Source organism: Blennius ocellaris (assembly GCF_963422515.1).
Source record: "Blennius ocellaris genome assembly, chromosome: 13".
NCBI lineage: Eukaryota > Metazoa > Chordata > Actinopteri > Blenniiformes > Blenniidae > Blennius > Blennius ocellaris.
The window spans coordinates 23,905,786-23,933,593 of record NC_137662.1 but is presented as its reverse complement, the minus strand read 5'-3'; the positions used below and the strand labels follow the sequence as shown (position 1 = coordinate 23,933,593).

The window sequence follows — 27,808 nt, the reverse complement described above, 5'->3', positions numbered from 1 at the left end:
AGAAAAACAGGACGAAATCTGCCGAAGCAGCGTTTTTCAAAAAAAAGACTTGTGTTTTCAGTGGCTCCAAACTCCGTCGGTACGTAAACAGACGCCGTATAAAACACAAGGAAAGTTGGGTTTTTTTTGTGTTGTTTCACTTGGAATCGTTGCCGTGGAAACGACCCCCCCGAGGTGGACGAGGCATAAACGGATGTTGCATAAACGGATGTTTGAATGTTTTCTTATCACTCGTCTTTCAGTTAGAAGATTCGCTTGGAAAACCTAAACCTGGGATGGTTCACACACACACACACACACACACACACACACACACACACACACACACACACACACACACACACACACACACACACACACACACACACACACACACACACACACACACACACACGATTTAGTGATGGAGGCGCTTCACACCTCGCAGACCAGCTGAAGTACACTAACAAGGACAAACTCTAGATGTGTGTGTACTTCTGTCAGCGCCGGGCCTCTACCTGCCCCCCCCCCCCCCCCCCTCCCCCGAACCCCCCCATCTCCCCCAACCCCACCCCCCATCTCCCACCATTCGGTCATCACAGCATCTCCACGTTGCACAAATGGTTAAAGCGAGTTAAGACAGTGGCACACAAGAGAATAGACCATATATAAATAGATAAATATATATACATATATACACATGGAAGTACAAATTAAGTCATAGTTTCCTTTTTTGTTTTGTGTGTGTGATTTGCTGTATTTAGTTTATATATCGGGGGCCGGAGCAGTTAAGTTTTCATTTGGTCTCGATGGATTTCAAACCATTTCAAGTTGTGCTTCTCAAAAAAAAAAAAAAAATTGCATTTCTAAAGTAGTTCGTGCTTTTGGAAACCGTCGTAGTTTGTGTGAAAAGTAGCGCACTGACCGTTTTCTAACCTCTCCAAACGGCTCCGGGGCTTTTTAAGGGAGAAGACGGCAATTAAAAGGCTTTGGAAGAACTGCCACAACATCCGGATGCAACAACAAGTAAACATGTGGGCATATTCCTGTCACCGTGTGCCAGTGTGTGTGTGTGTGTGTGTGTGTGTATATGTGTGTGTGTGTGCAGCTCCGGGGTGTGACTGAATACATCGTAGGCACAGAGACTCCCTGAACCTTACAAACTTGACTGCTTATGAAACACACTGAATCAAAAGTCCTTATATCTCCAACAAGCCTACACACTTAACGCAGGGCCGATACGGATCCATATGGGCATGATAGCTGCACACACACACACATGCACACACACACACACAAGCATGCTCTCATGCACACTCACATCTTTGCTGGTCCTGAAATAGCTCTCAGCCTCCCACTCTCCCTTATATAAGCTCCCAGCACGGAGATCTGCTGGTGAAGACTAGGGTGTGTGTGTGTGTGCGTGTGCGTGTGTGTGTGCGTGTGTGTGTGTGTGCGCGCGTGCACATGTGTGGGCAGCAGGAGTGTCTTGATTTGTGTGCGTGCATGTGTGCATACATTGCTTGTGTTTGTGTTTTTGGGCTCCTACGCTGCAGATTACGCGTCTCGGAGGTGAACGTCTGGTCGTTAATCCAGAAATCTGCTGGAGTTTGTGCAGTTTTGGGTCGTTTGAGGCTCTGAGGTCCGGTGGCCTCATGAGGACTCATGAGGACTCATGAGGCCGGAGCGTTGGCGATAGGATGGTCGGCACATTCAGTCGCAGCATCAAGAATATCATCAGAAAATAAACTTCTATATTTTTATTATATTTATTTTATATTAATTTATAATTAAAAAAATGATTTTATATGTATTTATTTTATTAATTTTTATATTCTATATTTATAATAAAATTTTCTTTATGTTTTATGTTTTTTATTATTCATTTTATATTTGTAATTAAATGTTTGATATTTTTATTTCCTTATTTATTTTTATGTTTATATTTATAATTTAATTTGTTGTATTTTATTTTATTTATTATGTATTTTTATTTCTTATTTATTTTTATGTTTTATATTTATAAGTTAATATTTGATATATTTTTATTTTTAATTATATTTATAATAAAATGTTCTTTATGTTTTATATGTTTTTTATTATTTATTTTATATTTGTAATTAAATGTTTTATATTTGTACTTCATTATTTATTTTTGTTTTATATTATAATTACATTTTTTGTATTTAATTTTATTTTATTATTTATGATGTATTTTTATATATTTTGACTTCCTATCTTATACTTTAATATATGTCTATATTATGTGTTAAATAGACTCTGCGGGCCTTAAATGACAGCATCCTATTATTTGTTGCGCGGGTTCCTTCGTGTTTCCTTGTTCTTTCTCGTTAACGAGAAAATAAATAACTCAGTATCACAAGTTATTTCTCCAAGGAGAAATAACTCCGTATCACAGACGTCCACTGAGGAGAGGCTGGCTGCAGCGCCGCACCTCGCCACCTTCTTTCCGTCCCACACGACTCTCAAATGATTGAATTAAAACCACCTCATTTACCAAGCGGCGACCAGCCTCTGTTTTCCTTCCCGATCCCGTCGGTCGAGGCTCGGTCGGCCGCGGATCATCTGTCCCGACTTCTCCGCCGTGCTCACAAATCTAATTCTGCTCGTATAAGTTCCCGCCTGTCTGCTTTTGACAACGTTTACTCGCCGAGTGTTTACTCGCAGCTTCCACTCCTCCTCAAACAATCCGCTTTTATTTTAGGGTTTTTTTCACGACTTCACGATTAAAGTGGTGTAACTCGCCACGCCTGTACAGATGTGTTCTGCTTTTCTATCTCTTGTGGAATATGTTCATTTTTTGAAATATCCCCTATAAATTTGGCCGCGGCTCCGTTGGCGTATCGCGCAGCGTCATGGCAACGTGAGTCTCGGCACGTGTCTCTTCCTGCGGCGAGCGGCGAGCGTGTAGGAGGCTGCAGCTGGAGCGGGCCTTGAAAGGAGAAAACGTTACGGGAGCATGTGTGAGGCAGGGCGGGGGTCACGGGGGTCAACCGCTACGAAGGGGGGAGGGGAGGAGGGGTGGGGGGGGGGGGGGGTTAATTAATAAAAAATAGAAATATGGCTTTTTATTTGCTCTGAGAGAAAAAAAATCTGCTTATAGACCAGTTTTGTCTATTCGTTGGCTTTTTATTGATTTATTTCAAGGCATGTTGTATTTCATATATTTTGTGCAACCATACACATAATGTATATCCCTACACACACACACACCCAAAAATATATACACAATATGTAATCTATGTTTAAATATACCCATATATACCTATCAACGTACTGTACATACATACTTCAGGATATATGATATGATGATTAACGTGCCTGGAAACGGGTAGGAATATTACCCCTTCTCCGATATTTAATTGTTGTTTTATATATATTTATATATATTTTATATTTCTTTATTAGGAATAGTTAGGATTTTGTATGTAAATACAACAGTAAGAATGTTATCTAATATTGAAGACGTGTGTCTATTTATATAAATATATGTATTTATGTTGGTATATATATATATATATATAGGTAATATATATATATAGGTTATGTATATATATATATATATATATATATATATATATATATATATATATATATATATATATATATATATATATATATATATATATATATATATATATATATATAAAAAATAAAAGATGGTTTGGAATAAATTATTATTGTTTTACCTTCAAATCACTTAAATCATGTACAGGAATATTGGTTATATATATATATATATATATTGGTTATATATATATATATATATATTGGTTTTATATATATATATATGTTACCAATATTCCTGTACATGATTTAAGTGATTTGAAGGTAAAACAATAATAATAATTTATTCCAAACCATCTTTTATTATTAATTATTTGTCAGTATGAAACTGGTTAATTCATGAAATTCGAGTTAAAACTATGTGACGACATGTAAAGACTTTTCTCTGTCTTGCAATTCACTTTGTCTTCGGCAGTTTAAACGCTGTCATTTGACTCCAGCCTCCCAGTGAGACGAGTGAGGACGGAGCCTCTCCTTGTGCTTCGCCTGATGTTTTACTCAGATTACTCGCAGGGGAAAAAAAAAAAAAGCCAGTCTTATTCAAATCCGCTCTGATTGTCAAACGCGACACGCAGGAGACGTCGCAGACGTCCACAAGGTCGTGTCCTCAAACGTCCTCATCTGCTTCTCGTTCCACTGAGTCATCGCGCTCCCTCACATCCTCTTCTTTTTTTTTTTAATTCCACTTGTCATTGCACCAAGAATTATCTGCTCAAAATTGATTTTGCATTTAAAAAAGAAACATGTGGTTAGAGATTCCGGCCTGGCTCGATTTTTCATTTAATACAGTGTTGTGTTTTGTTTTTTTGTTGTTTTTCTCCACTGTCTCGCCCACTCTCTCTCTCTCTCTCTCTCTCTCTTTCTTTCATCTCTTATAATTTGTAAACATTCAGATCTGATCAGTGTATTTTTGGCCGTGTGGCCCTGAAACCACGACGACGCTCACGCGAAACACGCGGCTTCGTAAAAAAAGCCCGAGATCACGTTCATTTCGGATTTTTTTTAATTGCTTTTTTTTTGCAGTTGTGTCGTTGATGTCCTGTTTACATGACGACGTTTCAAGCCAAAACGTCCTTCTTGCGTCTTCGATGCAGAAAAGTTTGGCGTTCACACGGCAACTTTATGAAAACGACGTCCATTTACACAGAAACGTATCAAAAATATTAAACAAAGTAGTTCCTATGTCGGGCCACTAGAGGGTGCTGTGGTTGTTTTTATAATGAAAAAACGCACACAACAGAGAACAATACACGATAAACATAAATAGACATTCTAGTGGAAGGACGATCAAGTTGACTGTCAAAATAAAAGTACCAAGAGTATGGGAGGGAACTTTGTTGTTATTGCCGGTCTACTGAGCATGTGCAGAACGACTGGTGGCTACGATGCGCGGTAGCAGCATCCGCATGAAGACGGACCCTGAGCGTTTTCAAAAAGTTTTCCTGTGGTGTGAACGGGGCCTGGCGGTTGTTTAGTCGCGGACAGATCCATTGTTGTGGCTCGGTTTCTCGGCGGAGTCTCTCCGCGGCTCCTGAAGCGCGGCGTGACGCTGATGCCGACTGAAAGCTGAGCTTTGCAGCTAAACTACACTGATATTCACTCGCGGCTGAATTCAGAGGGTGACGGAGGGTCTTTCCCACGGGGTGTGGGGGTGTGGGGTGGGGTGTGGGGGGGGGGCGGTGCTGCTGCAGGTCACAACTCGGGGTTCAGACGGTGGTACGACGTGTGGCGGCGACGGTGCAGAGGGTCGCCTCATGGCCATGCTGGAGAACCCAAGACCACAGTTTCCAAATCTTGGTCTTGACTCGGTCTCAGGGTCTTGAAGTCTTGGTTTTGGGTCACTCTGGTCTCGATCTTGGCTCGGTATCGCGACGCTAGGGTGTTGGTCTTGTCTTGGTTTTGGCCTCATAACATCTTGGTCTTGATTCGGTCTTCGGATGCTCTGGTCTAGGTCTTGGCCCAGTCTTGAGATGTTTTCATTGTTTTTAGCCTTTTAATGTTTTAGTCTGGATTTGGTCTTGTCTTTGTTTTGGCCTCTTAAAGTCTTGGTCTTATCGTCTTCTCAGGATGCTCTGGTCTTGGTCTTTAAACACTCTGGCCTCGGTCTTGGTTTGCTCTCATGTTGGTCTTGGTTTTGGGTCGCTCTGGTCTCGATCTTGGTCTCGGTATTGCGACACTCTGGTGTTGGTCTTGTCTTGGTTTTGGCCTTTTAACATCTTGGTCTTGATTCGGTCTTCGGATGCTCTGGTCTTGGTCTTTTAACACTCTTGCCTCGGTCTTGGTTTGCTCTCATGTTGGTCTTGTTTTTGGGTCGCTCTGGTCTAGGTCTTGGCCCAGTCTTGAGATATCCTCGTTATTTTTGGCCTTTTAATGTTTTAGTCTGGATTTGGTCTTGGGACACTCTGGCCTTGGTCTTGTCTTGGTTTTGGCCTCTTAAAGTCTTCGGTCTTGTCGTCTTCTCAGGATGCTCTGGTCTTGGTCTTTCGACGTTCTGGCCTCGGTGAGGTGGTCTTGATTACAACACCGGCCACATGGCACCAGGATCCTGGTTCGAGTTCAGGTTTGGGGGGGGGGGGGTTTTCCCGTGAGGTGTTTGTTGGTTTGTTTTTAAGTGCCACGACGATCAAATAGATTCTGTCCTTATTTCTGAGTGGAGTAAATATAAGCATGTTTACTTACTGGACCTATTGTGAACCAACTGAGAAGAAGATTCTCCCGCCAGAGCGACTCAACACTGCCGCCCGCTGCACGACGGCCGCATTACAACAATTTCACACAGTCGCCTCTTTACGTGATTTATTTATAAAGTCAGTGATCTTTGAAATTCTCCAAATTCCTCACGTTAAAGGGACGGATAGGCTCACCGTGAGAAGGTCCTCGGTTCGAATCCCCGTGTGAGTGTGTGTGTGTGTGTGTGTGTGTGTGTGTGTGTGTGTGTGTGTGTGTGTGTGTGTGTGTGTGTGTGTGTGTGTGTGTGTGTGTGTGTGTGTGTGGCCTGATTTGACCGTGCCCGGGCGTTTAGCTCATTCACCCTCCTCCAAATCGCCCACTCTCATCCTCTCTTCTCCCACCAGCTCTTTATTCTCCTCCCTTCTTCCTCTCTCCTTTCTTTCTTTCTCTCTCTCTCTCTCTCTCTCTCGCTGTCACTCTCACTCTCTCTCCCATCCCTCCCCCATCTGTGGGAAGCTGCCGTTGTGCGCATGTCGCAGATGAGTCAATTTGTGGAGGCAGTGCGTGCACGCACACACACACACACACACACACACACACACACACACACACACACACACACACACACACACACACACACACACACACACACACATCCTGTCTCCCACGAAGGCATCTGTTTCAGTCTGTCTCTCAGTGAGATGCAGCACCAACAGAGGAGAGAGGGGGAGGGCAGGAGAGGAGGAGAGGGAGGGATGAGACAGGAGAGGTGAGAGGAAAGGGGGAGAAGAAGAAAGACTGAGGGGAAAAAGAAGAGAAGAAGCAGAGACAGGACAGCATCAGAGGAGGCGGAGGAGGAGGAGGAGGAGGAGGAGGAGGAGGATGCTGCGGCGGACTTCTGAGGAGTTTAGAGTCGGACATGAGATGCAGCATCCCGGCGTCTGAAGCTCAACATCTCCAGCTTGTTGTGTGTGTGTGAGTGAGTGAGAGAGAGAGCGAGAGAGAGAGAGTGTGTGTGTGTGTGTGTGTTGATGTGTGTGTGAAGCCATGGCGAGCGCTCAGCCGGGGGTCCATGCGCTGAAACTCCAGCCTCCGTCCGTCTCCCAAACACTGAGGAACGGGAGCAACTTCATTAAATGGGACGAGGTAGGAGCCGACGGCTGAAGCACAAACGGCTTCGTTCTGCTTTCGAGGGCTTCGGATGTTTTCACGTCGTTCTGCCATCGCGAAGTGTGTGTGTGTGTGTTGGTGTGTATGTGTGTGTGTGCGTGTGATGGATTGAAGAGGAGGAATTGAGTCCATGTTGTCAGATTGTGTTTACTATTCATTTGTTGATCGAGCTCTGGCAGCGAGTACCTGTGGAGATTGTGTGTGTGTGCGCGTGCGTGTGTGTGTGTGTGTGTGTGTGTGTTCACTTTTGCAGTTGCCACCTGTTGGTCTCTAATCCATTCGTCTGCTTTTAGTGTGTGCAAAACATACACACACACGTACAAGCGTGTATCGACTCTAATTCCCTTTTATGGCAATAAAATAAACAACGGAGTCGAACAAACATAATTAATATTAATGATGATGGCATTTGTGTGTGTGTGTGTGTGTGTGTGTGTGTGTGTGTGTGTGTGTGTGTGTGTGTGTGTGTGTGTGTGTGTGTGTGTGTGTGTGTGTGTGGGAGAAGCAATTGTGTTTGTAGCCGGTTGCTCCGTTGCCACCTGTTGGTATGGAATTAATTGGTCTGCTTGTACAGAGTGTGTACGTGTGTGTGTGTGTGCAGGCAAAACACATACACACAATAATCTCCCCCATGACCACAATCAACCCTATAATTAATAATGATAATGATGACATTTGGTGTGTGTGTGTGTGTGTGTGTGTGTGTGTGTGTGTGTGTGTGTGTGTGTGTGTGTGTGTGTGTGTGTGTGTGTGTGTGTGTGTGTGTGTGTGTGTGTGTCGGTATGCTGAAGTACAAGAGCCCTGACAATGAGAAACGTGCAACGTCCGGTTGCCATGGTAACTGGCACGGTTACCTCCAACTAAACAGATTTCATATGTGCGAGGAAGAAAGGATGTGTGTGTCTGTGTGTGTGTGTGTGTGTGTGTGTGTGTGTGTGTGTGTGTGTGTGTGTGTGTGTGTGTGTGTGTGTGTGTGTGTGTGTGTGTGTGTGTGTGTGTGTGTGTGTGTGTGTGTGTGTGTTTGCGCAAATCAATGCATTGAGCTGTATAAGATCATGAATCATACTTGCGCAGGAGCTAATCCAATAAACCACTGAATCTGTCCACTGGGGGGGGGTAGAGAGATAGATAGAGAGAGAGAGAGAGAGAGAGAGAGAGAGAGAGAGAGAGAGAGAGAGAGAGAGAGAGAGAGAGAGAGAGAGACACTTGATATTTGAATTTCTCCAACAGCGTTCTTCTTCTCAAGACGCTCAAGCGTCTTCAAACTCTGAAGACATTTGTTCAAAAATCAAAGTTTTCTTTGTAATTTTCCAGAATCAAAGGCTTTTTGTTTTGTTTTGGGTTTTTTTTTTTTTATCTTTTTTTGGTTGATAAATACAATAGTGTACACATAGGATATTGTACATATCATATTCTTTTCTTTTTTTTCTTTTTGTAAACAATAAAAATAGCAAGAACAATAGAACACAGTCTCTGACAGCAATATAATAATGAAATACTGCGAATGTAAAGTAAAAAGTAAACAACAAAAGAAAAGAGAAAAAAATAAAATAATAATAATTAAATTAAATTAAACATGAATAGGATAAGTAATAGCAATAATGATTTTAGAAAATAACAGTAACCACAACAATGACTAAGTAAGAATAATGACAATAATAATTAAACGGGTGTATAGACAAGTATATATATATATATATATATATATAAAATAGAATAAGCGCGAAATTACTCTTAAGTACAGATGGGTAACAATGAAGTACAAAGGCTTTATGTTTGACACACCTGCTCTATAGACCAAAGACGACTTTGAAGATTTTTTTTTTCCAAATGAGTCATCAGTTGGTATTTAAACCAGTTCTTAACAATTTATTCGATAAAAGCAAATTAAATCAAACAGAGTGCATTCTCCCTGTTTTTCATCCCACAACTTCCTCTAGCGAAACCACATTGGCTGCTGGAAGTGTCAATCATTTATAGCATAGCATAGCGATAGCATAGCGGTTCACTGCTCACGAAATCTCCAACTGCAGTAGAAAAAAAATAAAAACCCAATAGTAGAGTATCTGGAAACATCCATCCACACTCTGGAGATTTAAAATAAAAATACAGGGTCATTTGTGAATCACTTGGAGTTGAAAAGTTTACACTTGCCCTGTTAGCAGTTAGCAGCTAAGTGTTAGCGTCCTCTCCCGTGTTGACGACGACGACAACATGGTAGCACGATCAAAATGTAGCGTTTTTAGCGTGCGCCTCCTTGTGGCGGGATTCTGGTTGGAACAAAGGGTGTCTTCCCAGATAGACGATTCCCAGTTAGACGACAGTGTTTTTCCCCCCAGAGAGACGATTCCCAGTTAGACGACAGTGTTTTTCCCCCCAGATAGACGATTCCCAGTTAGACGACAGTGTTTTTTTTCTCAGATAGACGATTCCCAGTTAGACGACAGTGTTTTTCCCCCCAGATAGACGATTCCCAGTTAGAAAACTGTTTTTTTTCCCAGATAGACGATTCCCAGTTAGACAACAGTGTTTTTTTTCCCCAGATAGACGATTCCCAGTTAGACGACAGTGTTTTTCCCCCCAGATAGACGATTCCCAGATAGATGACTTAGTTTAAAATCGTATTGGCGAAGTTAAAATTAAAAAAAAAAAGCGTGCTAAGACAAAAAAATTAAAACCTGTCAGCTGTTGGACTAAAAACATTTAGACAATTTACTAGAATAGGTGAATTATTTGTAACATTTCAGAGACCGATGATGAATACAAATAAATTTTTTTACACAAAAAAAAAACTGTTTAAAATGCAGAGGTGTAGGGAAATTTTTTTTATAAAAAGCCGTCCGCTGTCAGACTAAAAACATTTAGAATAAATTAAACAATAAGTGCAATATTTGTATTCGCTGCAATTTTAAACTATCTTCCTTTGTGGAAAAAAAAAATTGTATTTATCTTATGTCACTGAAATATGACAAATAATTCACTTATTGTAATAAATGTATTAAGATTTTTAGTTCGTACAGCTTTTTATTTTATAATCGTCTATCTGGGAATCGTCTATCTGGGAATTGTCTATCTGTGTACCGTCTATCAGGGAATCGTCTATCTGTGTACCGTCTATCAGGGAATCGTCTATCTGTGTACCGTCTATCAGGGAATCGTCTATCTGTGTACCGTCTATCAGGGAATCGTCTATCTGTGTACCGTCTATCAGGGAATCGTCTATCTGGGAATCGTCTATCTGTGTACCATCTATCAGGGAATCGTCTATCTGTGTACCGTCTATCAGGGAATCGTCTATCTGTGTATCGTCTATCTGTGTACCGTCTATCTGGGAATCGTCTATCTGGGAATCGTCTATCTGTGTACCGTCTATCAGGGAATCGTCTATCTGGGAATCGTCTATCTGTGTACCGTCTATCTGTGTACCGTCTATCTGGGAATCGTCTATCTGGGACGAAACCGAACAAAGAGCCTAAACAAAAAAAAAAAAAAAAACTGCTATCAAACTCCAGATTCTGACTTTCAACTGAGGTCAAACACCGATAAACAAGTTTTAACAAGGAAAAATGTGACGACTTCTTTAAATTACAAACAGGATGAACTAAGTTTCTAATAGTTTTAGTTTAATTTGAATCTTTTTGTCTGTCGGAGGCTTTATTTGACGCATCAGAGGCTTCTTTTTTTTTTTTTTTTTTTTCAAACACGACATCGCCGTTGCATTATAACACCAACCAATAAGAAAATGTGGGTTAACCCGACGGTCCTCTCTGCCACCGCCACCGCGCTGTGAAAAGTTTTAGCGTTGAGCCGCGGACACCTGAGTCATCGCTGGACTGTTGCGTAACAAAGATGAAAGCCTTTTAAAACTGGGCTTTTATCTGAGCAGCTGTGTTGAGTTTTTTTGTTTTGTTTCTTTGCCGGGGATTAAAAGAGAGTTTCTGCTTTGTCTTCCCTCCCTGCAGGACCTGTCCACCGTCAGTCCGGTGACCCTGTTTGTGGATCCACACGGTTTTTACCTCTACTGGTCCGACCAGAACAAGGTACAACAACTACAATTGAATAATATCCTGGGGGGAGAAAAAAAAAAAAATAACACCTCCACCTATATAATTCTAGTTAAAATGTCACAGAGAGGTAAAACACTGATATTTAATAAATTTTAGTAAAATATCGTAATGTTCTAATCACTAATAAGCATTATTGGATAGTTAAAAGATGGAGAATCATGGATGGATGGATCTTTCTAATGGATTTCCATTCATAGCGGCAGGAATTTAAAAAAACTAAACAAAACATGAATTTTTATCAGATATTAAGACACGATGGTAAAATGGAAATAACAGTTCACTGTGAATAACTTTGTGAAGACGTTGCAAAAGGCAGGCAGAGGAGGCAGCGTGTGATCACTATTGACACACACACACACACACACACACACACACACACACACACACACACACACACACACACACACACACACACACACACACACACACACACACACACACACACACACACACACACACAGTCTCCCTCCAGGTGGGCTTAAATCCTCCACAGGAAACGGGAGGAAGCACTTAACACCCAGATAACAGCTGACGTACGTGTGTGTGTGTGTGTGTGTGTGTGTGTGTGTGTGTGTGTGTGTGTGTGTGTGTGTGTGTGTGTGTGTGTGTGTGTGTGTGTGTGTGTGTGTGTGTGTGTGTGTGTGTGTGTGTCCATCAGGACACAGAACTGTTGGACCTGACCCTGGTAAAAGATGTCAGGACGGGCCGAAGCACCAAAACACCGAAGGTACCGCCTCCTCCTCCTCCTCCTCCTCCTCCTCCTCCTCCTCCTCCTCCTCCTCTTCCTCCTCCTCCTCCACCACCTCCTCCTCCTCCACCCTCCTCCTCCTCTTCCTCCTCGTCCTCCACCCTCCTTCTACTTCTCCTCCTCTTCCTCCTCCTCCTTCACCTCCACCATCCACCTCCTCCTTCTCCTCCTCCTCCACCCTTCTCCTCCTCCTCCTCCTCCTGCTCCTCCTCCACCCTCCTCCTCATCCTCCACCATCCTCCACTTCCACCATCCTCCTCTGCCTTCCTCCTCCACCTCCACCACCCTCCTCCTCCTCCTCCCTCCTCTTCCTCCTCCTCCTCCTCCACCTCCTTCTCTTCCTCCACCCTCCTCCTCCTCCACCTCCTCCTCCTCCTCCACCCTGCTCCTCCTCCTCCTCCTTCTCCACCCTCCTCCCTCCTCCTCCTCCTCCTCCTCCACCATCCAACTCCTCCTCCTCCTCCACCCGCCCGTCACTCTTTATCCGCCTCCTTTCTCATACTGTGTCCCCCCCCCCCCCCCCCCCACCTCCTCCCCCCTGTGACCTCACACTCCATGTTTATTCATCTCGTGCCGCGGAACAAACCATGTTTTATTCATCTGGCTTCCAGCGTTCGATTGGTATCGTCTTGTCCCGAGACTGAGATCGTTATCGTATTTGCTCTTCCTTCTGTGTGTGTGTGTGTGTGTGTGTGTGTGTGTGTGTGTGTGTGTGTGTGTGTGTGTGTGTGTGTGTGTGTGTGTGTGTGTGTGTGTGTGTGTGTGTGTGTGTGTGTGGTTTCGTTACAAAAACAAATAGCAGCACCAACGTGCTAAAACCACGTCACTTTTTTCCGCCGCCGCGCGAAACTGAAACAAAAAAACCCCGATGTTTTCACTGGCGAGTTGACTGTTGACTTTACGTTGCCCCCGCTGCCCCCGCTGCCGCCCCGCAGGAGGCCAAGCTCCGGGAGCTGCTGGACGTGGGGAATCTGGTCGGACGACTGGAGAACCGCATGGTTACCGTGGTTACGGCTTCGGACCTCGTCAACGTCAACCAGCTCAACTTCATCGCGTCGCAGGAGGAAGAGGCCAAGGTGCTTCACTCTCTGATGATGATGATGATGATGATGATGGTGATGATGATGATGATGATGATGATGATGATGATGATGATGATGGTGACGATGATGATGATGATGGTGGTGGTGAAGATGATGATGATGATGATGATGATGGTGGTGGTGAAGGTGAAGATGATGATGATGATGATGGTGACGATGATGATGATGATGATGATGATGGTGGTGGTGAAGATGATGATGATGATGATGATGATGATGATGATGATGATGGTGGTGGTGGTGGTGAAGATGATGATGATGATGATGATGATGATGATGATGGTGGTGGTGAAGATGATGATGATGATGATGATGATGATGGTGACGATGATGATGATGATGATGATGATGAAGTGTGTTTTCTTGCAGGCCTGGTGTGAGGAGCTGTTCTCTCTGTCTTCCAACTTGCTGAGCAACAATCTTAACAGAGACCACAGTCTGCTGAAAGCGTGGGTCCACACACACACACACACACACACACACACACACACACACACACACACACACACACACACACACACACACACACACACACACACACACACACACACACACACACGGTCCCCACCAGTATAGAAGAACACAGATTTATCAGTTTAAACTCAACAAATGACATTTTTGTTTGTTACTTTGCTTCAAATCAAAACATAATAATCTCCCCCTTTCCTTCTTAGTTGCATTTTGTAACCTCCTTTGAATTTTATTTTATTTATTTATTTTTGTTTCATTTATATTTATTTATTAATTTTTTTTGTAAGGGTTGCTTGTTTTGTTAAGGGGGAATTGTCCCCCATTAAGCACATTGCACCACGTTCCTATACGCCCTATGCTGGATGCCTGTGTTCTGTTATGGCCACATAAATGTCTATAATGTGCAATGTGCTGTGTGTGATGCTTATATTTGATGCAAAATTTATTAAAAAAAAAAAAAAAAACTGTTGAAATAATACATAATAATCAAATTTTTCCGTAAATATGAAAGAATTCGGACTCTGGGACGTTTTTGAAAAAAAAAAAAATCAGAAACGGTCAGTTTATGTCGTAGTACGAGCTAAAAGTGTGTCGTGATGGACGACGCTCTCCATGTCGGTGGAGGAAGACGCTTCTTGAAGGAAGTGATTGATGAAGTGGCGACGGCGAGGAAGAAGCTAATACCTGTTCTCTCCGTTCCAGGTACGTGAGATTGACCCTCCAGCCCAACGCCGAGGGCCGGATTCCCGTCAAGAAGTGAGTCGCCGTTCGGCCTCCGTCGTACCGGCGAGGCCCGGCGGCGGGAAATAGCCTGACGCGAGGAAATAGCCTGACGCGAGGAAATAGCCTGACGCGAGGAAATAGCCTGCCGGCGTCCGCGGGGGACTCGAGCTGAAACTTAAACTTCGGCCCTTTCGCGTCCCTCGCTTCCCGAAATAAACTTAATTCCGTGCGCACTTGGGAAAGCGAAAACAGGGACAGGATCCATGAAGGTGCTTAATTCAGCACTGACCTGGTAATCGACGACCAGGCGCAGCGTGAGGCCGGCGAGAAAACCCAGCCGTTGAAGGAAAGCTGTATTTTAGAAAGCGTCGCCTCCGAGGCAAATTAGGGTCACTTGGCGTGTCGGGAGCCTCGGGGACTCGCGCCGGTGTTTTTTTTTAACGGCGCCTGATTTACTGAGCTCCTCCGCGAACACTGCTGAAGTTTCACAGCGGAGATTGTGCTTTCAGTTCAAACTGAAGCGTTTAGATGATTCGGGAGCCACAGACAGTCTGGTGAAATAGAGCAATGATTTTGTTTTTCAACCTTTTTGAGCCGAGGTACACTTTTTTGTTTGGAAAAATCTGGAGGCACACCGCCACCACCACCCGGAAAAGTTAAAGGATGAGATCCTGGTTCACATTCTTCCTTTTCAAAAACTTCTCCATCACTGTCACTGACACAGTACTTTGATACAAGATGGTAGCAGGAGGTGGAGATGAACCACACTGACGTCTGTCACTTTGCATTTCACCGGCAAAGTTCTGTGCTGCCCTCTAGTGGCGAAGAGTATTTATACATGATTACTCTGCAACACACTGTGAGAGCAAATGTTTTTTTAGAAAAAAATGTGAAATTGGATAATTTCCCACGGCACACCTGACAAGATCTCGCGGAAACACCAGTGTGCCGCGGCTCAGTGGTTGAAAAACACTGAAATAGAGCAATAATAGCCTTTAAACCTTAAAGGTGTCATATTAAGGAACTTTTCAATACTTCCACATGGTCTCGTCGGTCGTATTCAAAGTTAATCGCCCCCAAAATCCAGCTTTTCCTTGATTTGTTTCCCTCCATTTGAATATTGGATCCTAGGAGCTGCATTCAGAATCTGCTGTGTCTTGTGTGAGCTGGACTGGCTCCGCCCCCACACACACGCCCATCTATGGGGAGATGGAGGAAGTACTTCCTCTCGTGGCGCCATGTGCCAGAGCAGAGCTGCTCGGATTGTGGGAGGAGTCAAATGGAGGAGGAGCCTACCTTGATTGTGATTGGCTGAACCCCCCGATGACACTATATAGGGTTTGATTTCTGATTGGCTGCTTGGAGCAACACATTTTTTAAAACCTGGAACAAGCACAGTACTGCTGGTAACCTATTAGAACGTTAACTCTGCATATTTTTAAATACGGCAACGAGTGTACGTGATGAAAATGTCGACATTTTGACTGGAGTTTGACGTTTCGGTGGCGAAAGTCGCCAAACGTACCATTTTCTACTCGCAGACCGTCTCACTTGGCTTGAAAAAGGTTTGTCGATTTATGTGAAATGAGTGGGAAGACGGAACGTGAACAAGGGGATTCGAATGAAGCAACTCTGGAAGGTGTAATTAGAGGGCAGGAGGGTTTCTGAAGGTCCAAGTGTCGGTTCTGGTTTGGTGGCAGGTTGTATTTAAGGATGAGGCGATAATTGTGTGACGCCGCTGTGTTTTTTTTTGTTGTCGCAGCATCGTTCGCCTGTTTTCCTCGGACCGTAAGCGAGTGGAGAGCGCTCTGGAGAACTGTCGCCTGCCCTACGCCCGGGTGAGCCCCTCATTTTTTTTTTTTTAAAGAGGAAAACCTACAAAGAGACGATATAAAATAAATAAACACATTTTTAAAAGTCGCTCCGCGTTGATGCTGCGACTGCGCTCGTAGTGACTGGTCGTTCTGCACGTGCTCAGTAGAGACAATAAGAACGTTTCCTCCAGAGTTTCACGACTCACAGTCCATATCCTCCTGCGACTTGGTGCTTTTATTTTGAAAGTCATCGTAATAACAATCCAACTTGTTCGATGAGAATGTTCTCTGGTGCATGTGTGTGTGTGTGGTTTCATTACAATAACAAACAGCAGTGCCCCCTAGTGGCCCAACATGAACATTTTTATATTTGCAGTGTTTCTTCAGTTTCTGTGGAAAGTTCTCTGAAACAAAAGTGCAAAAAAAAAAAAAAAGAAAAGTAAAAGTGGTGGACAGATTGAATACAGAATTACTGGATGTCCTATAATAGTAAATACTAGAATAGTGTTTTTTTTCTCTTGCACTATTAAATGGCATTTCCCAGACGAAACGACGTGTTTTCACCTGAATCGTTGTCGTGTCGTAGAAAAGCTTCGCCGCCGGGCGACTTGCTGCAGTAACAGTCCATTTCAGGGGGGGAAAGAAGAAGAAAGGGGGAAAACGTAATAAATAAAGGGAAAAGGGGGGGAAATGAGAGAAAAAAGAGAAAAAAGGGGGAAAAGAAAAAAGGAAAGGAAAAAAGAAGAAGAGAAAAAGGGGAAAAAGGTAATAAATAAAGGAAAAAATGTAAGGAAAAAAGAAAGAAAGTAAGGGAAAAGGGGGGAAATGTGAGGAAAAAGAAAAAAAAGGTAAGAGAAAAGGAAAAAAGGGGGAAAAACAAGATAAAAAAGAAAAAAGGTAAGAAAAAAGTAAAAAAAAAAGAATAGAGAAAAAAAGGGGGAAAAGGTAACAAATAAAGGAAGAAAAGGGAAAAGGGAAGAAGAAAGGTAAGGAAAAAGAAAGAAAAAAAGAAGAAAAAAGGGGAGAAATGAGAGAAAACAGAAAAAAAGGTAAGAGAAAATGAAAAAAGGGGGAAAAACAAGATAAAAAGAAAAAAGGTAAGAAAAAAGGAAAAAAGAATAGAGAAAAAGGGGGAAAGGTAATAAAGGAATAAAAGGGAAAAAGGAAAAGAAAAAAGGGGGAAAGAAAAAGGTAAGGAAAAGGGAAAGAAAGAAAAAAGGGAAAAAAGGGGAGAAATGAGAGAAAAAGGAAAAAAGGGGATAAGAAAAAAGAAAGAAAAGAAAAAAGCATAAAAGGGGGAAGAACAAGAGAAAAAAGGAAAAAGAAAAGAGAAAAAAGGGGGAATAAGACTTCACAGGTACATTGTTTAAAAACGGAATGAGATTCATTGTTCAAAGGAAAACATGACAGTTGAAGGAACACAAGGTGAATGAAGTGAGCTCAGATTATCTGAATAATCCACGACTCCAGCGCCGACAAAGAGCAGTAAAAGAGAGTAAAAGAGATTATCATCCCGGACGACGGAGTGACGATCTTTAAACTGGGAAACGTTGTGGAGACGCTAGAAAACTTTGTGAACTGAGACGTGTGTGTCTCTCCGTCTCCAGGGCGACAGCATCAAACTGGACGACTTCACGCTGGACGTTTACCGCAACTTCTTGGACAGTCTGTGTCCTCGGCCGGAGCTCGGGAGCATCTTCAAGCTGCAGTGAGTCTGAGGCCGCCGCCCCTCGCCTCTGATTGGCTGCAGGGCTCATTAGAGGGGAAGAAGAAGAAGAAGAAGAGGAAGAAGAGGAAGAGGAAGCCGCCGGGTTTCACTGTGTTACTTGCTTCAGGCTGATTTCTTTGATACGAGGAGGAAGATCTGTTTTATTATTATGAAGTAGAATTAAAGAAAATGTCCACTTCCCCAGTAAGTAGGAGGAAGATGCTCTATAATCTGGTGTTAGAGGAGGAAGATGCTCTATAATCTGATATTAGTGGAGGAAGATGCTCTATAATCTGGTGTTAGAGGAGGAAGATGCTCTATAATCTGATGTTAGAGGAGGAAGATGCTCTATAATCTGGTGTTAGAGGAGGAAGATGGTCTATAATCTGGTGTTGGAGGGAGAAGATGCTCTATAATCTGATGTTAGAGGAGGAAGATGCTCTATAATCTGGTGTTAGAGGAGGAAGATGTGCTATAATCTGATGTTAGAGGAGGAAGATGTGCTATAATCTGACATTAGAGGAGGAAGATGCTCTATAATCTGATGTTAGAGGAGGAAGATGCTCTATAATCTGATATTAGAGGAGGAAAATGCTCTATAATCTGGATTAGAGGAGGAAGATGCTCTATAACCTGGTGTTAGAGGAGGAAGATGCGCTAAGATGCGCTATAATCTGCGCTATAATCTGATGTTAGAGGAGGAAGATGCTCTATAATCTGACATTAGAGGAGGAAGATGCTCTATAATCTGGATTAGAGGAGGAAGATACTCTATAATCTGATGTTAAAAGACATGTGACGTGTAAAGTGCCCGTGACCCTGCAGGGGCGGGAAGGACGGCGGCATGTCGGTCGACCAGATGACGGAGTTCATCAACAACAAGCAGCGAGACCCGCGGCTCAACGAGATCCTCTACCCGCCGCTACGCCCCGTCCAGACGCACACCGCCATGGAGCGCTACCAACACGACCAGGCTACGCTCAAGCAAGGTGCACACACACACACACACACACACACACACACACACACACACACACACACACACACACACACACACACACACACACACACACAGTTTGAACGTGCTTAAAAATGCTCTATAATCTGGATTAGAGGAAGAAGATGCTCTATAATCTGACGTTAGAGGAGGAAGATGCTATATAATCTGGATTAGAGGAGGAAGATGCTCTATAATCTGATGCTAGAGGAGGAAGATTCTCTATAATCTGGATTAGAGGGGGAAGATGCTCTATAATCTGATGTTATAGGAGGAAGATGTTCTATAATCTGGTGTTAGAGGAAGATGCTCTATAATCTGGATTAGGGGAGGACGATACTCTATAATCTGATGTTAGAGGGGGAAGATGCTCTATAATCTGATGTTAGAGGAGGAAGATGCTCTATAATCTGGATTAGAGGAGGAAGATGCTCTATAATCTGATGCTAGAGGAGGAAGATGCTCTATAATCTGGATTAGAGGGGGAAGATGCTCTATAATCTGATGTTATAGGAGGAAGATGTTCTATAATCTGGTGTTAGAGGAAGATGCTCTATAATCTGGATTAGAGGAGGACGATACTCTATAATCTGATGTTAGAGGGGGAAGATGCTCTATAATCTGATGTTAGAGGAGGAAGATGCTCTATAATCTGGATTAGAGGAGGAAGATGCGCTATAATCTGATGCTAGAGGAGGAAGGTGCTCTATAATCTGGATTAGACGATGAAGATGCTCTGTAATCTGGATTAGAGGTGGAAGATGCTCTAAAATCTGGCTGTTAGATTTTGATGTTATAATTATTTTTGAACTATGACGAGTTCGAAGATAAAATGATGAATAAAGAAGAATAAAACCGTAAAAGGTTTGAACTACTTCAGTTTAAGTGTAATAAAATTAAAACGTATGACGTGTCTTCATTAAAAATGTGCTTTTCCTCTGAATATCTGGGACGAATCTGCATTTGGAGACAGTTTGAACGGCTCAAAAAAAAAAAAAATCTGAAATTTTGCCTTGAATCTACTTTATATACTATATATTGATGTTATGTATTCTACCCCATCTGTTTGAAGTAGACTTTAAATAGATATAAATGTAATCCAAAACATTTAGTAATTTACACTGGAGATGTAACGTTTAACCCTCTAACCTTTACCCGGTGTACACAGCCATACACACGTACACACTTGTATACATAGAAATACACATTTATGTGGTTCTGGTTCCACGTGTCTGAATTAATTTGTTTTAACCAAACTTTTATTAACCAGACGTCATTTTTTCACATTTAGTCTTCGAGTGATTTCAACCATGTGAAGGAATTATACCGAGTGTAAATTCAGGAAAGTTACTTTACCTGATGGTTTAACACTGGAGGCGTGTTTTTGGAGTATGACCTGTGATGATGATGATGATGATGATGATGATGATGATGATGATGAGAATTGACCGTGGCCTCCAGGCCTGATCTCCCTGCAGGCGTTCTCCAGTTACCTGTCCAGCGACGAGAACGGCGTGATTCCGCCAGAGAAGCTGGACCAGTCGGAGGACATGAGCTTCCCTCTGTCTCACTATTTCATCAAGTCGTCGCACAACACGTACCTGACAGGTACGCCTTCACCCGTTCACCGTCAAAATAAAAGTCCCAGGAGACTACGGACTGGGAGTCATGACACGATGCAGGAAACGTTGTTCTTATTGGCTCTACTGAGCATGTGCAGAACGACGAGTTACCGTGGTGACCAGCGCAGCTTTTCTGTAGTTTTCCAGAAAATCTCATTTTGTTTTTTGTTTTTTCCCGTTTCCATGGAGAAACAAAAAAAATTCCACCTTAACAACCATTTTTACTGACTCAAAACATAATAAAATGTTTGCATATTTTTTTTTTTGTGTAGTTTTCTTTATTTGGAGTTACTTAACAACAACTTTCATCTTAAAATCGCCATTAGAAGTGTCTGGAGCTCCATCCGGGTCAAAAGGATTGTTCATTTGAAAAAAAAATTTAAATTTTTTTTTAAACGGAATGAAAAAATTTAATTAAAAAAAACACTGTATTCAAAATAAAAAATAAGCATATGAAAGGTTTTTTCACTTTATTTATAATTTTGATTCAGCTCTGGAATTTTATTTTCATTTTTCACTCTTAAGTATATATATATTTTTAAATATGAGCAGCTCTATCTAGACAGTAACAGGATTTTCTAGATCAAGCCAGCCTGAGCAGCTCTATCTAGACAGTAACATGATTTTCTAGATCAAACCAGCCTGAGCAACTCGAGCTAGACAGCAACATGATTTTCTAGATCAAACCAGCCTGAGCAGCTCTATCTCGACAGTAACATGATTTTCTAGACCAAACCAGCCTGAGCAGCTCTATCTAGACAGTAACATGATTTTCTAGATTAAACCAGCCTGAGCAGCTCTATCTCGACAGTAACATGATTTTCTAGATTAAACCAGCCTGAGCAGCTCTATCTAGACAGTAACATGATTTTCTAGATTAAACCAGCCTGAGCAGCTCTATGTAGACAGTAACATGATTTTCTAGCTCCAACCAGCCTGAGCAGCTCTATCTAGACAGTAACATGATTTTCTAGATCAAACCAGCCTGAGCAGCTCTATCTAGACAGTAACAGGATTTTCTAGATCCAACCAGCCTGAGCACCTCTATCTAGACAGTAACATGATTTTCTAGCTTAAACCAGCCTGAGCAGCTCTATCTAGACAGTAACATGATTTTCTAGCAAGAGCATAAATTAGCAGGTAGGCAAAAAAAAACAACTAAACGACACAAAACAAAGAACAAAAACATGATTTTGACAATTGAAAGAACAATAGCAGTCGTTAAGGATCCCGGCTCGGTGTCTCGCCGCGGTCACGTGACGGTTGTGTGGCTGTGTTTCAGCGGGCCAGCTGGCCGGCAGCTCCTCGGTGGAGATGTACCGGCAGGTCCTGCTGGCCGGCTGCCGCTGCGTGGAGCTGGACGTGTGGAAAGGACGGACGGCCGAGGAGGAGCCCGTCATCACTCACGGATTCACCATGACGTCGGAGATCCCCTTCAAGGTCAGCCGGGACAGAATTCACCTTTTACCATGACCATGTGGCCCTGGACACTTCAATTCCCCCACCCTCCGTCCCCACATGTTGCTTTTATATATATTCTGGCAAACTCCTCGAGTCCCATTTGTTCTTGTCCTCCATCTTTTCATCCATCTTGAAATATTGCAGCTGCTCCCTTCGTCTTTTGTTTTCCTTCAGTGTCTCAGATCAAAAAGATATTTTCTCTTTTCGTCTCTTCGGGCGACGTCCCGCAGACACAGCGGCTTGAAATACGTGATATCTGAGTAGTTCTGAGTGTTAACAATTCATCAAATTGGTTTTAACTAGTGCTGTCAATCGAAAACATTTTTTTTTAACTAATTAATCGCACAATCTTCTATAATTAATTGCGATTAATTGCATTATTTTTCCACTGAAGCCTGAAGCTTTTAATGGATATTTATTTAAGGAAAACCATAGAATTAATATCGACTCAACACACAGACGCTATTTAAATTATAAGACTATTTTTATTACGCGCTTTTAGCTTTTGGTGAAATTGTTTCTCTGCAAGATTAGCAAAACAATAAAAACATTAATTAATTAATTAAGAAACGTCTAACATCAGTCTGGGTTTAGTTACAGTGCAGGTCCACCACTATGAGGATTTTAATATTTCTAGAAACAAAGTTGTAAAATTATTACATGATTGTTCTATAAGTGGCAATAATATACTGTAACACACACACACACACACACACACACACACACACACACACACACACACACACACACACACACACACAGAGTATACAGAAGATCCAGAGAAAGAGGAAAAATTAATATTTTACCAGTATTTCCTCCAGTTTTAGCAGTTTGGTGGCTCCTGGTCAGCCAACATGGCAACCTGCTGTTTTACTGCAGAATTTCTTCTGTGGGCGTAAAATGTGGCTTTTCAAAATAAAGCTAATGACTTTCACTTTCTCAGTCCACTGTCTGGGAACTTTTAAAGTGAAATTTTCTACCTTAATAATATTCCACTAGGTGTTATGCTGCTCCCCTGCTGGACGTTGCACATCCGGGAGGGGAGTAAAAAACAAAACCGGAAGTAAACAAAACTGCGTTAATTACTTATGACATTTTTAACGTTTAAATGTTTCAAATCAATTAATTAAATTGACGCGTTATTTTTGACAGCGCTAGTTTTAACGAATTAATTCAATGTCATCGCCGACTAATTCATGTTAAATTTGACATTTAATCGTTAAACCCTTTGATCCCTGTGCCGCCGTCCAGGAGGTGATTGAAGCCATCGCAGAGTGCGCCTTCAAGACTTCACCTTTCCCCGTCATCCTGTCCTTCGAAAACCACGTGGACTCGTGAGGAAGCGCCGTCCGGTTCTCACCTCTGATTGTCGTGGTCGTCCTCCAGCTGTGTGGAAGACCCTCCCCTTTGTCTGTCTTAACTTCCTGTCTCAACCCCAACAGCTTGAAGCAGCAGGCCAAGATGGCGGAATACTGTCGCTCCATTTTTGGAGACGCCCTGTTGATTGACCCCCTGGACAAGTACCCGGTACGAACACACACACACACACACACACACACACACACACACACACACACACACACACACACACACACACACACACACACACACACACACACACACGACATAAGAAAACATCTCTCCGCCATATCTACAGATTTTGTTTGAACTTATTTATGATAAACCTAAACTTAACTCTAAAAATCGACTGTTTTTCTGAATTAATGACATAATTATCTCAGAATTATGAGATAAAATTAATCATTAAAATAATTGGCTGTTTTTCTGAATTAATGACATAATTATCTCAGAATTTTGAGATAAAATTCATTATTAAAGTAACGTTTTTTGAATTTGAGATCCTGTTTTCTGAAAAAATAAGAAATTGGCAACTCTTTTAGTTTTTTCAGAAAACCATATCTCATAAGTTCAGAAAAACAGCCAATTTTTAAAGATAATTAATCTTATCTGACAATTCTGCGATTATTATGTCACGAATTCAGAAAAACTGAGCCAATTGTTTTAAAATAAACTTATCTCATAATTGTGAGATAATTATGTCATAAATTCAGAAAAATAGAGCCAATTAATTTTTTTTTAATCTTATCTCATAATTGTGAGATAATTATGTCATAAATTCAGAAAAACTGTTTTTTGTGTGAATGCAATATGCTTCCATAATTTTCTCATGAATTTGATCATGAAAGCAGATTTATGTCGCCCACATTATTGTGGTTAAGCCACGAGGGATTAATAAACTCGGCAGTTTGAAAGATCCTTGCGCTCATTTTGCGCGTTTTTAGATTTTAGTTTTCGCTGCTGTGTGTCTGCAGCTGGAGTCTGGCGTCCCGCTGCCCAGTCCTCAGGAGCTGATGGGCAAAATCCTCATCAAGAACAAGAAATCCCACAAACCCGCCAACAACGCCGACACCAAGCGGCTGGCGGACCAGCCGGCCAATCAGAGCACCGAGCCGGTGTCTCCTAGCAACAACACGGGAGGTAAGACGCAAAAAAAAAAAAAAAAGTCAAAAAAAGCTCCCAAATCCGTGGCGGACGGTGGGACTCTCCCACGGCGGCCAGGGAGACGGGAGGCGTTTTACAGGCGTCACTCGTCAAAGAGACGTCCCTTTTGTCTCTTTATCAAACTGCTTTCACATTCAGCAGATGTACGTCCTCTCGAGCAATGAGTCACCCAGCAAATCGTCGAAAAAAGGTCCCGAGATGCATCCCGTGGGCTTCAGCGCCAACGACTCCTCCGTCAGGAAGAAGAGTTGGATGTACTTTAGATGGATGTACTTAAAGTGGAATTGTATGTTTTTTACTGTATCTTTTCTTCTTCCGTCATGACACGAATCACAGTGAAACGTCTTCCGTTGTCTCTGGCCGTTGTCTCTTCGGGGACGTCTGGCTAATGAGCGGGACGTCCCCGAAGAGGGCAGAATCGCCGAACGCCAATTAAAACCCGACTCGGATGGAAATCAAGGCGCCATATTGACGTCCTTTACAAAAGAGGTGTTGGAGAGAAAGCCATCGTGACGGAGTGTGACAGCTGCAGCTATAGCGCCACACTAATAACCCTAAGGCGATGTATATATATATTTATATATCTTCTCCAAATAACCTCCGTCCACACGTCACCATGAACTTCAGGACATGTAGTACACATGCCAGACCTCTAGGGGCGCTGTCACTTTTCAAGCAAACCCAAAACGATGAAGAAGACAGAGCATATAGAACTTTAGAAGTCGTTTCCTGCTCATAAACGTCAATATAATTGTAGTTCTATAGGTCTATGGCCCCTCTCCTCCTGCTGCTCGCGTCATATAGCTTCTAGTTCTATAGGTCTATGGCCCCGCTCCTCCTGCTGCTCGCGTCATATAGCTTCTTGTTCTATAGGTCTATGGCCCCGCTCCTCCTGCTGCTCGCGTCATATAGCTTCTAGTTCTATAGGTCTATGGCCCCGCTCCTCCGGCTGCTAGGGTCATATAGCTTCTAGTTCTATAGGTCTATGGCCCCGCTCCTCCGGCTGCTAGGGTCATATAGCTTCTAGTTCTATAGGTCTATGGCCCTGCTCCTCCTGCTGCTAGCGTCATATAGCTTCTAATTCTATAGGTCTATGGCCCCGCTCCTCCGGCTGCTAGCCTCAGTAGCTTCTTGTTCTATAGGTCTATGGCCCTGCTCCTCCTGCTGCTAGCGTCATATAGCTTCTAATTCTATAGGTCTATGGCCCCGCTCCTCCGGCTGCTAGCCTCAGTAGCTTCTTGTTCTATAGGTCTATGGCTCCGCTCCTCCGGCTGCTAGCCTCAGTAGCTTCTTGTTCTATAGGTCTATGGCCCAGCTCCTCCTGCTGCTCGCGTCATATAGCTTCTAGTTCTATAGGTCTATGGCCCCGCTCCTCCTGCTGCTCGCGTCATATAGCTTCTAGTTATATAGGTCTATGGCCCCGCTCCTCCTGCTGATAGCGTCATATAGCTTCTAGTTCTATAGGTCTATGGCCCCGCTCCTCCTGCTGCTAGCGTCATATAGCTTCTAGTTCTATAGGTCTATGGCCCCGCTCCTCCTGCTGCTAGCGTCATATAGCTTCTAGTTCTATAGGTCTATGGCCCCGCTTCTCTGGCTGCTAGCGTCATATAGCTTCTAGTTCTATAGGTCTATGGCCCTGCTCCTCTGGCTGCTAGCGTCAGTAGCTTCTTGTAGTCCCTGATTGTGATATAAAAAAAAAAAAAAAACGTGAAAAAAAATCTTAAATTGACTGTTTTCTGCATTTTTTTGCCCCCACAAGAGTTTGTTCTTTCTTCTTGCTCCACTTTTTTTTTTTTTTTTTTTTTTTGAGGCGCTCTTCTTCGTATACATGTGTTGTCGTGTAAACGAGGCCACGGTGTTAAACGCTGGACAGATTTCACAGCAGGTTCCAGGCGGCCGTTTTTCAAAGTCGAGGGGATTTGAAGACTTGTTTAACTTTAATCTCGACAGAGATGGAGGCTGAGAGTGAGGAAGAGGATGATGATGAAGATGATGATGGTAAAAAGGTCAGTGGTGACGTCTTCCAGAGCTGACATGATGTCACCCTCGCCACCGCCGCCATTTTTTTTTTTACGATTCTTTCTTTTGTTTTTTGTTTTTTTCATTCTCACGTCATTGTCACCTCTCATGGTACGAAGTCTGGACGTCGTCGTCGTCGTTGTGAACTTTTTCACAGTGATTTGTGTTTATTTAGTTGCTATTGTTCTTTTTATGTTTTGATTTAATCCGTTCATTTCACTTATTTTAAAACCTGCGTGCAAACTGTGATCTGCATCAACATATACATATATTAAAAAAATATCCCTGCTCGATAATCTATATAAATAATTAAATTTGTATTTTGTGAAAATATATTTATATACAACAACGACCTCACCATGCAAACACGAGTATGAGAATTAAAAAAATAATAATAATTATGGGAATTTAGATTTATAAATGGAGGAAATGTTGCCTCAGTAGTTTAGTTGGATTTTGTTTAATGCAAATATTTGAACCACATTTTTAGCAGAAAGATTAAATTCAGAGCGTCAGGACTGACTGACACTGAACCAAAATATTAATTCAAGTGGTTCTGAAACAAAATGGTGAAAACTTTTGGCATAATAATTTATTTTTATCCAGAAAATCTCCCGTTGGGGTTTTGTTGGATGGGTCGTCTCAGGAGACGTTTCCGTGACGATTTCAAGTGAAAACGCAAAATGTTGGATGCGTTTTGAAGGCGCTGAAAACACAAGTTTTATTTAAAAACACTCGAACCACAGCCGGAGTAATTAGTATTTCTGCACACGCTCAGTCGACGGACAAGCAGCACAGATTCCTCCGTCGTGTCTTGACTCCCAGTTCATAGTCTCCTGGTGCTTTTATTTTGACGGTCACCACAGTTAAAAATCCAACTTGGTTGTGCGAATGTCCGTGTTCTCACGTTCTTAATGCTTAGATCATGTTGTTCTCTTCTGCACGTGTGTGTGGTTTCAATACAAAAATGGGCGACAGCACCCCCTAGTGGCCCGACGTGAAAACGACATCATTGTCATTTCGTTTCAATGGAAATGCGAAACTTTTCTAAAAATTAAAGCATAAAACGATGCTTTTTCACTTGAAACGTCGCGGCGTAATCGAGGCCGTGGTTTTAAACTAATAGACCAGGATGTTCAAATAGC

The 27,808-nt window shown here is 42.5% G+C and overlaps 1 protein-coding gene across 1 annotated transcript in view; it reads left to right on the top strand.

Moving 5' to 3' along the window:
• Nucleotides 1–7,284: 7,284 nt before the first annotated feature.
• The window catches only part of LOC308138686 (1-phosphatidylinositol 4,5-bisphosphate phosphodiesterase beta-1-like), a gene marked incomplete at both ends in the record, with an annotated part of 35,105 nt that continues 14,581 nt past the window's right edge, over nucleotides 7,285–27,808 (top strand). The window contains 15 exon segments of the mRNA XM_080507901.1: nucleotides 7,285–7,383; nucleotides 11,370–11,447; nucleotides 12,133–12,201; nucleotides 13,158–13,298; nucleotides 13,695–13,774; nucleotides 14,499–14,552; nucleotides 16,282–16,357; nucleotides 17,941–18,041; nucleotides 18,867–19,030; nucleotides 20,500–20,646; nucleotides 21,943–22,100; nucleotides 23,373–23,455; nucleotides 23,564–23,648; nucleotides 24,455–24,620; nucleotides 26,595–26,650. Of these exon segments, the coding sequence (XP_080364027.1) occupies nucleotides 7,285–7,383; nucleotides 11,370–11,447; nucleotides 12,133–12,201; nucleotides 13,158–13,298; nucleotides 13,695–13,774; nucleotides 14,499–14,552; nucleotides 16,282–16,357; nucleotides 17,941–18,041; nucleotides 18,867–19,030; nucleotides 20,500–20,646; nucleotides 21,943–22,100; nucleotides 23,373–23,455; nucleotides 23,564–23,648; nucleotides 24,455–24,620; nucleotides 26,595–26,650 (1,557 nt within the window).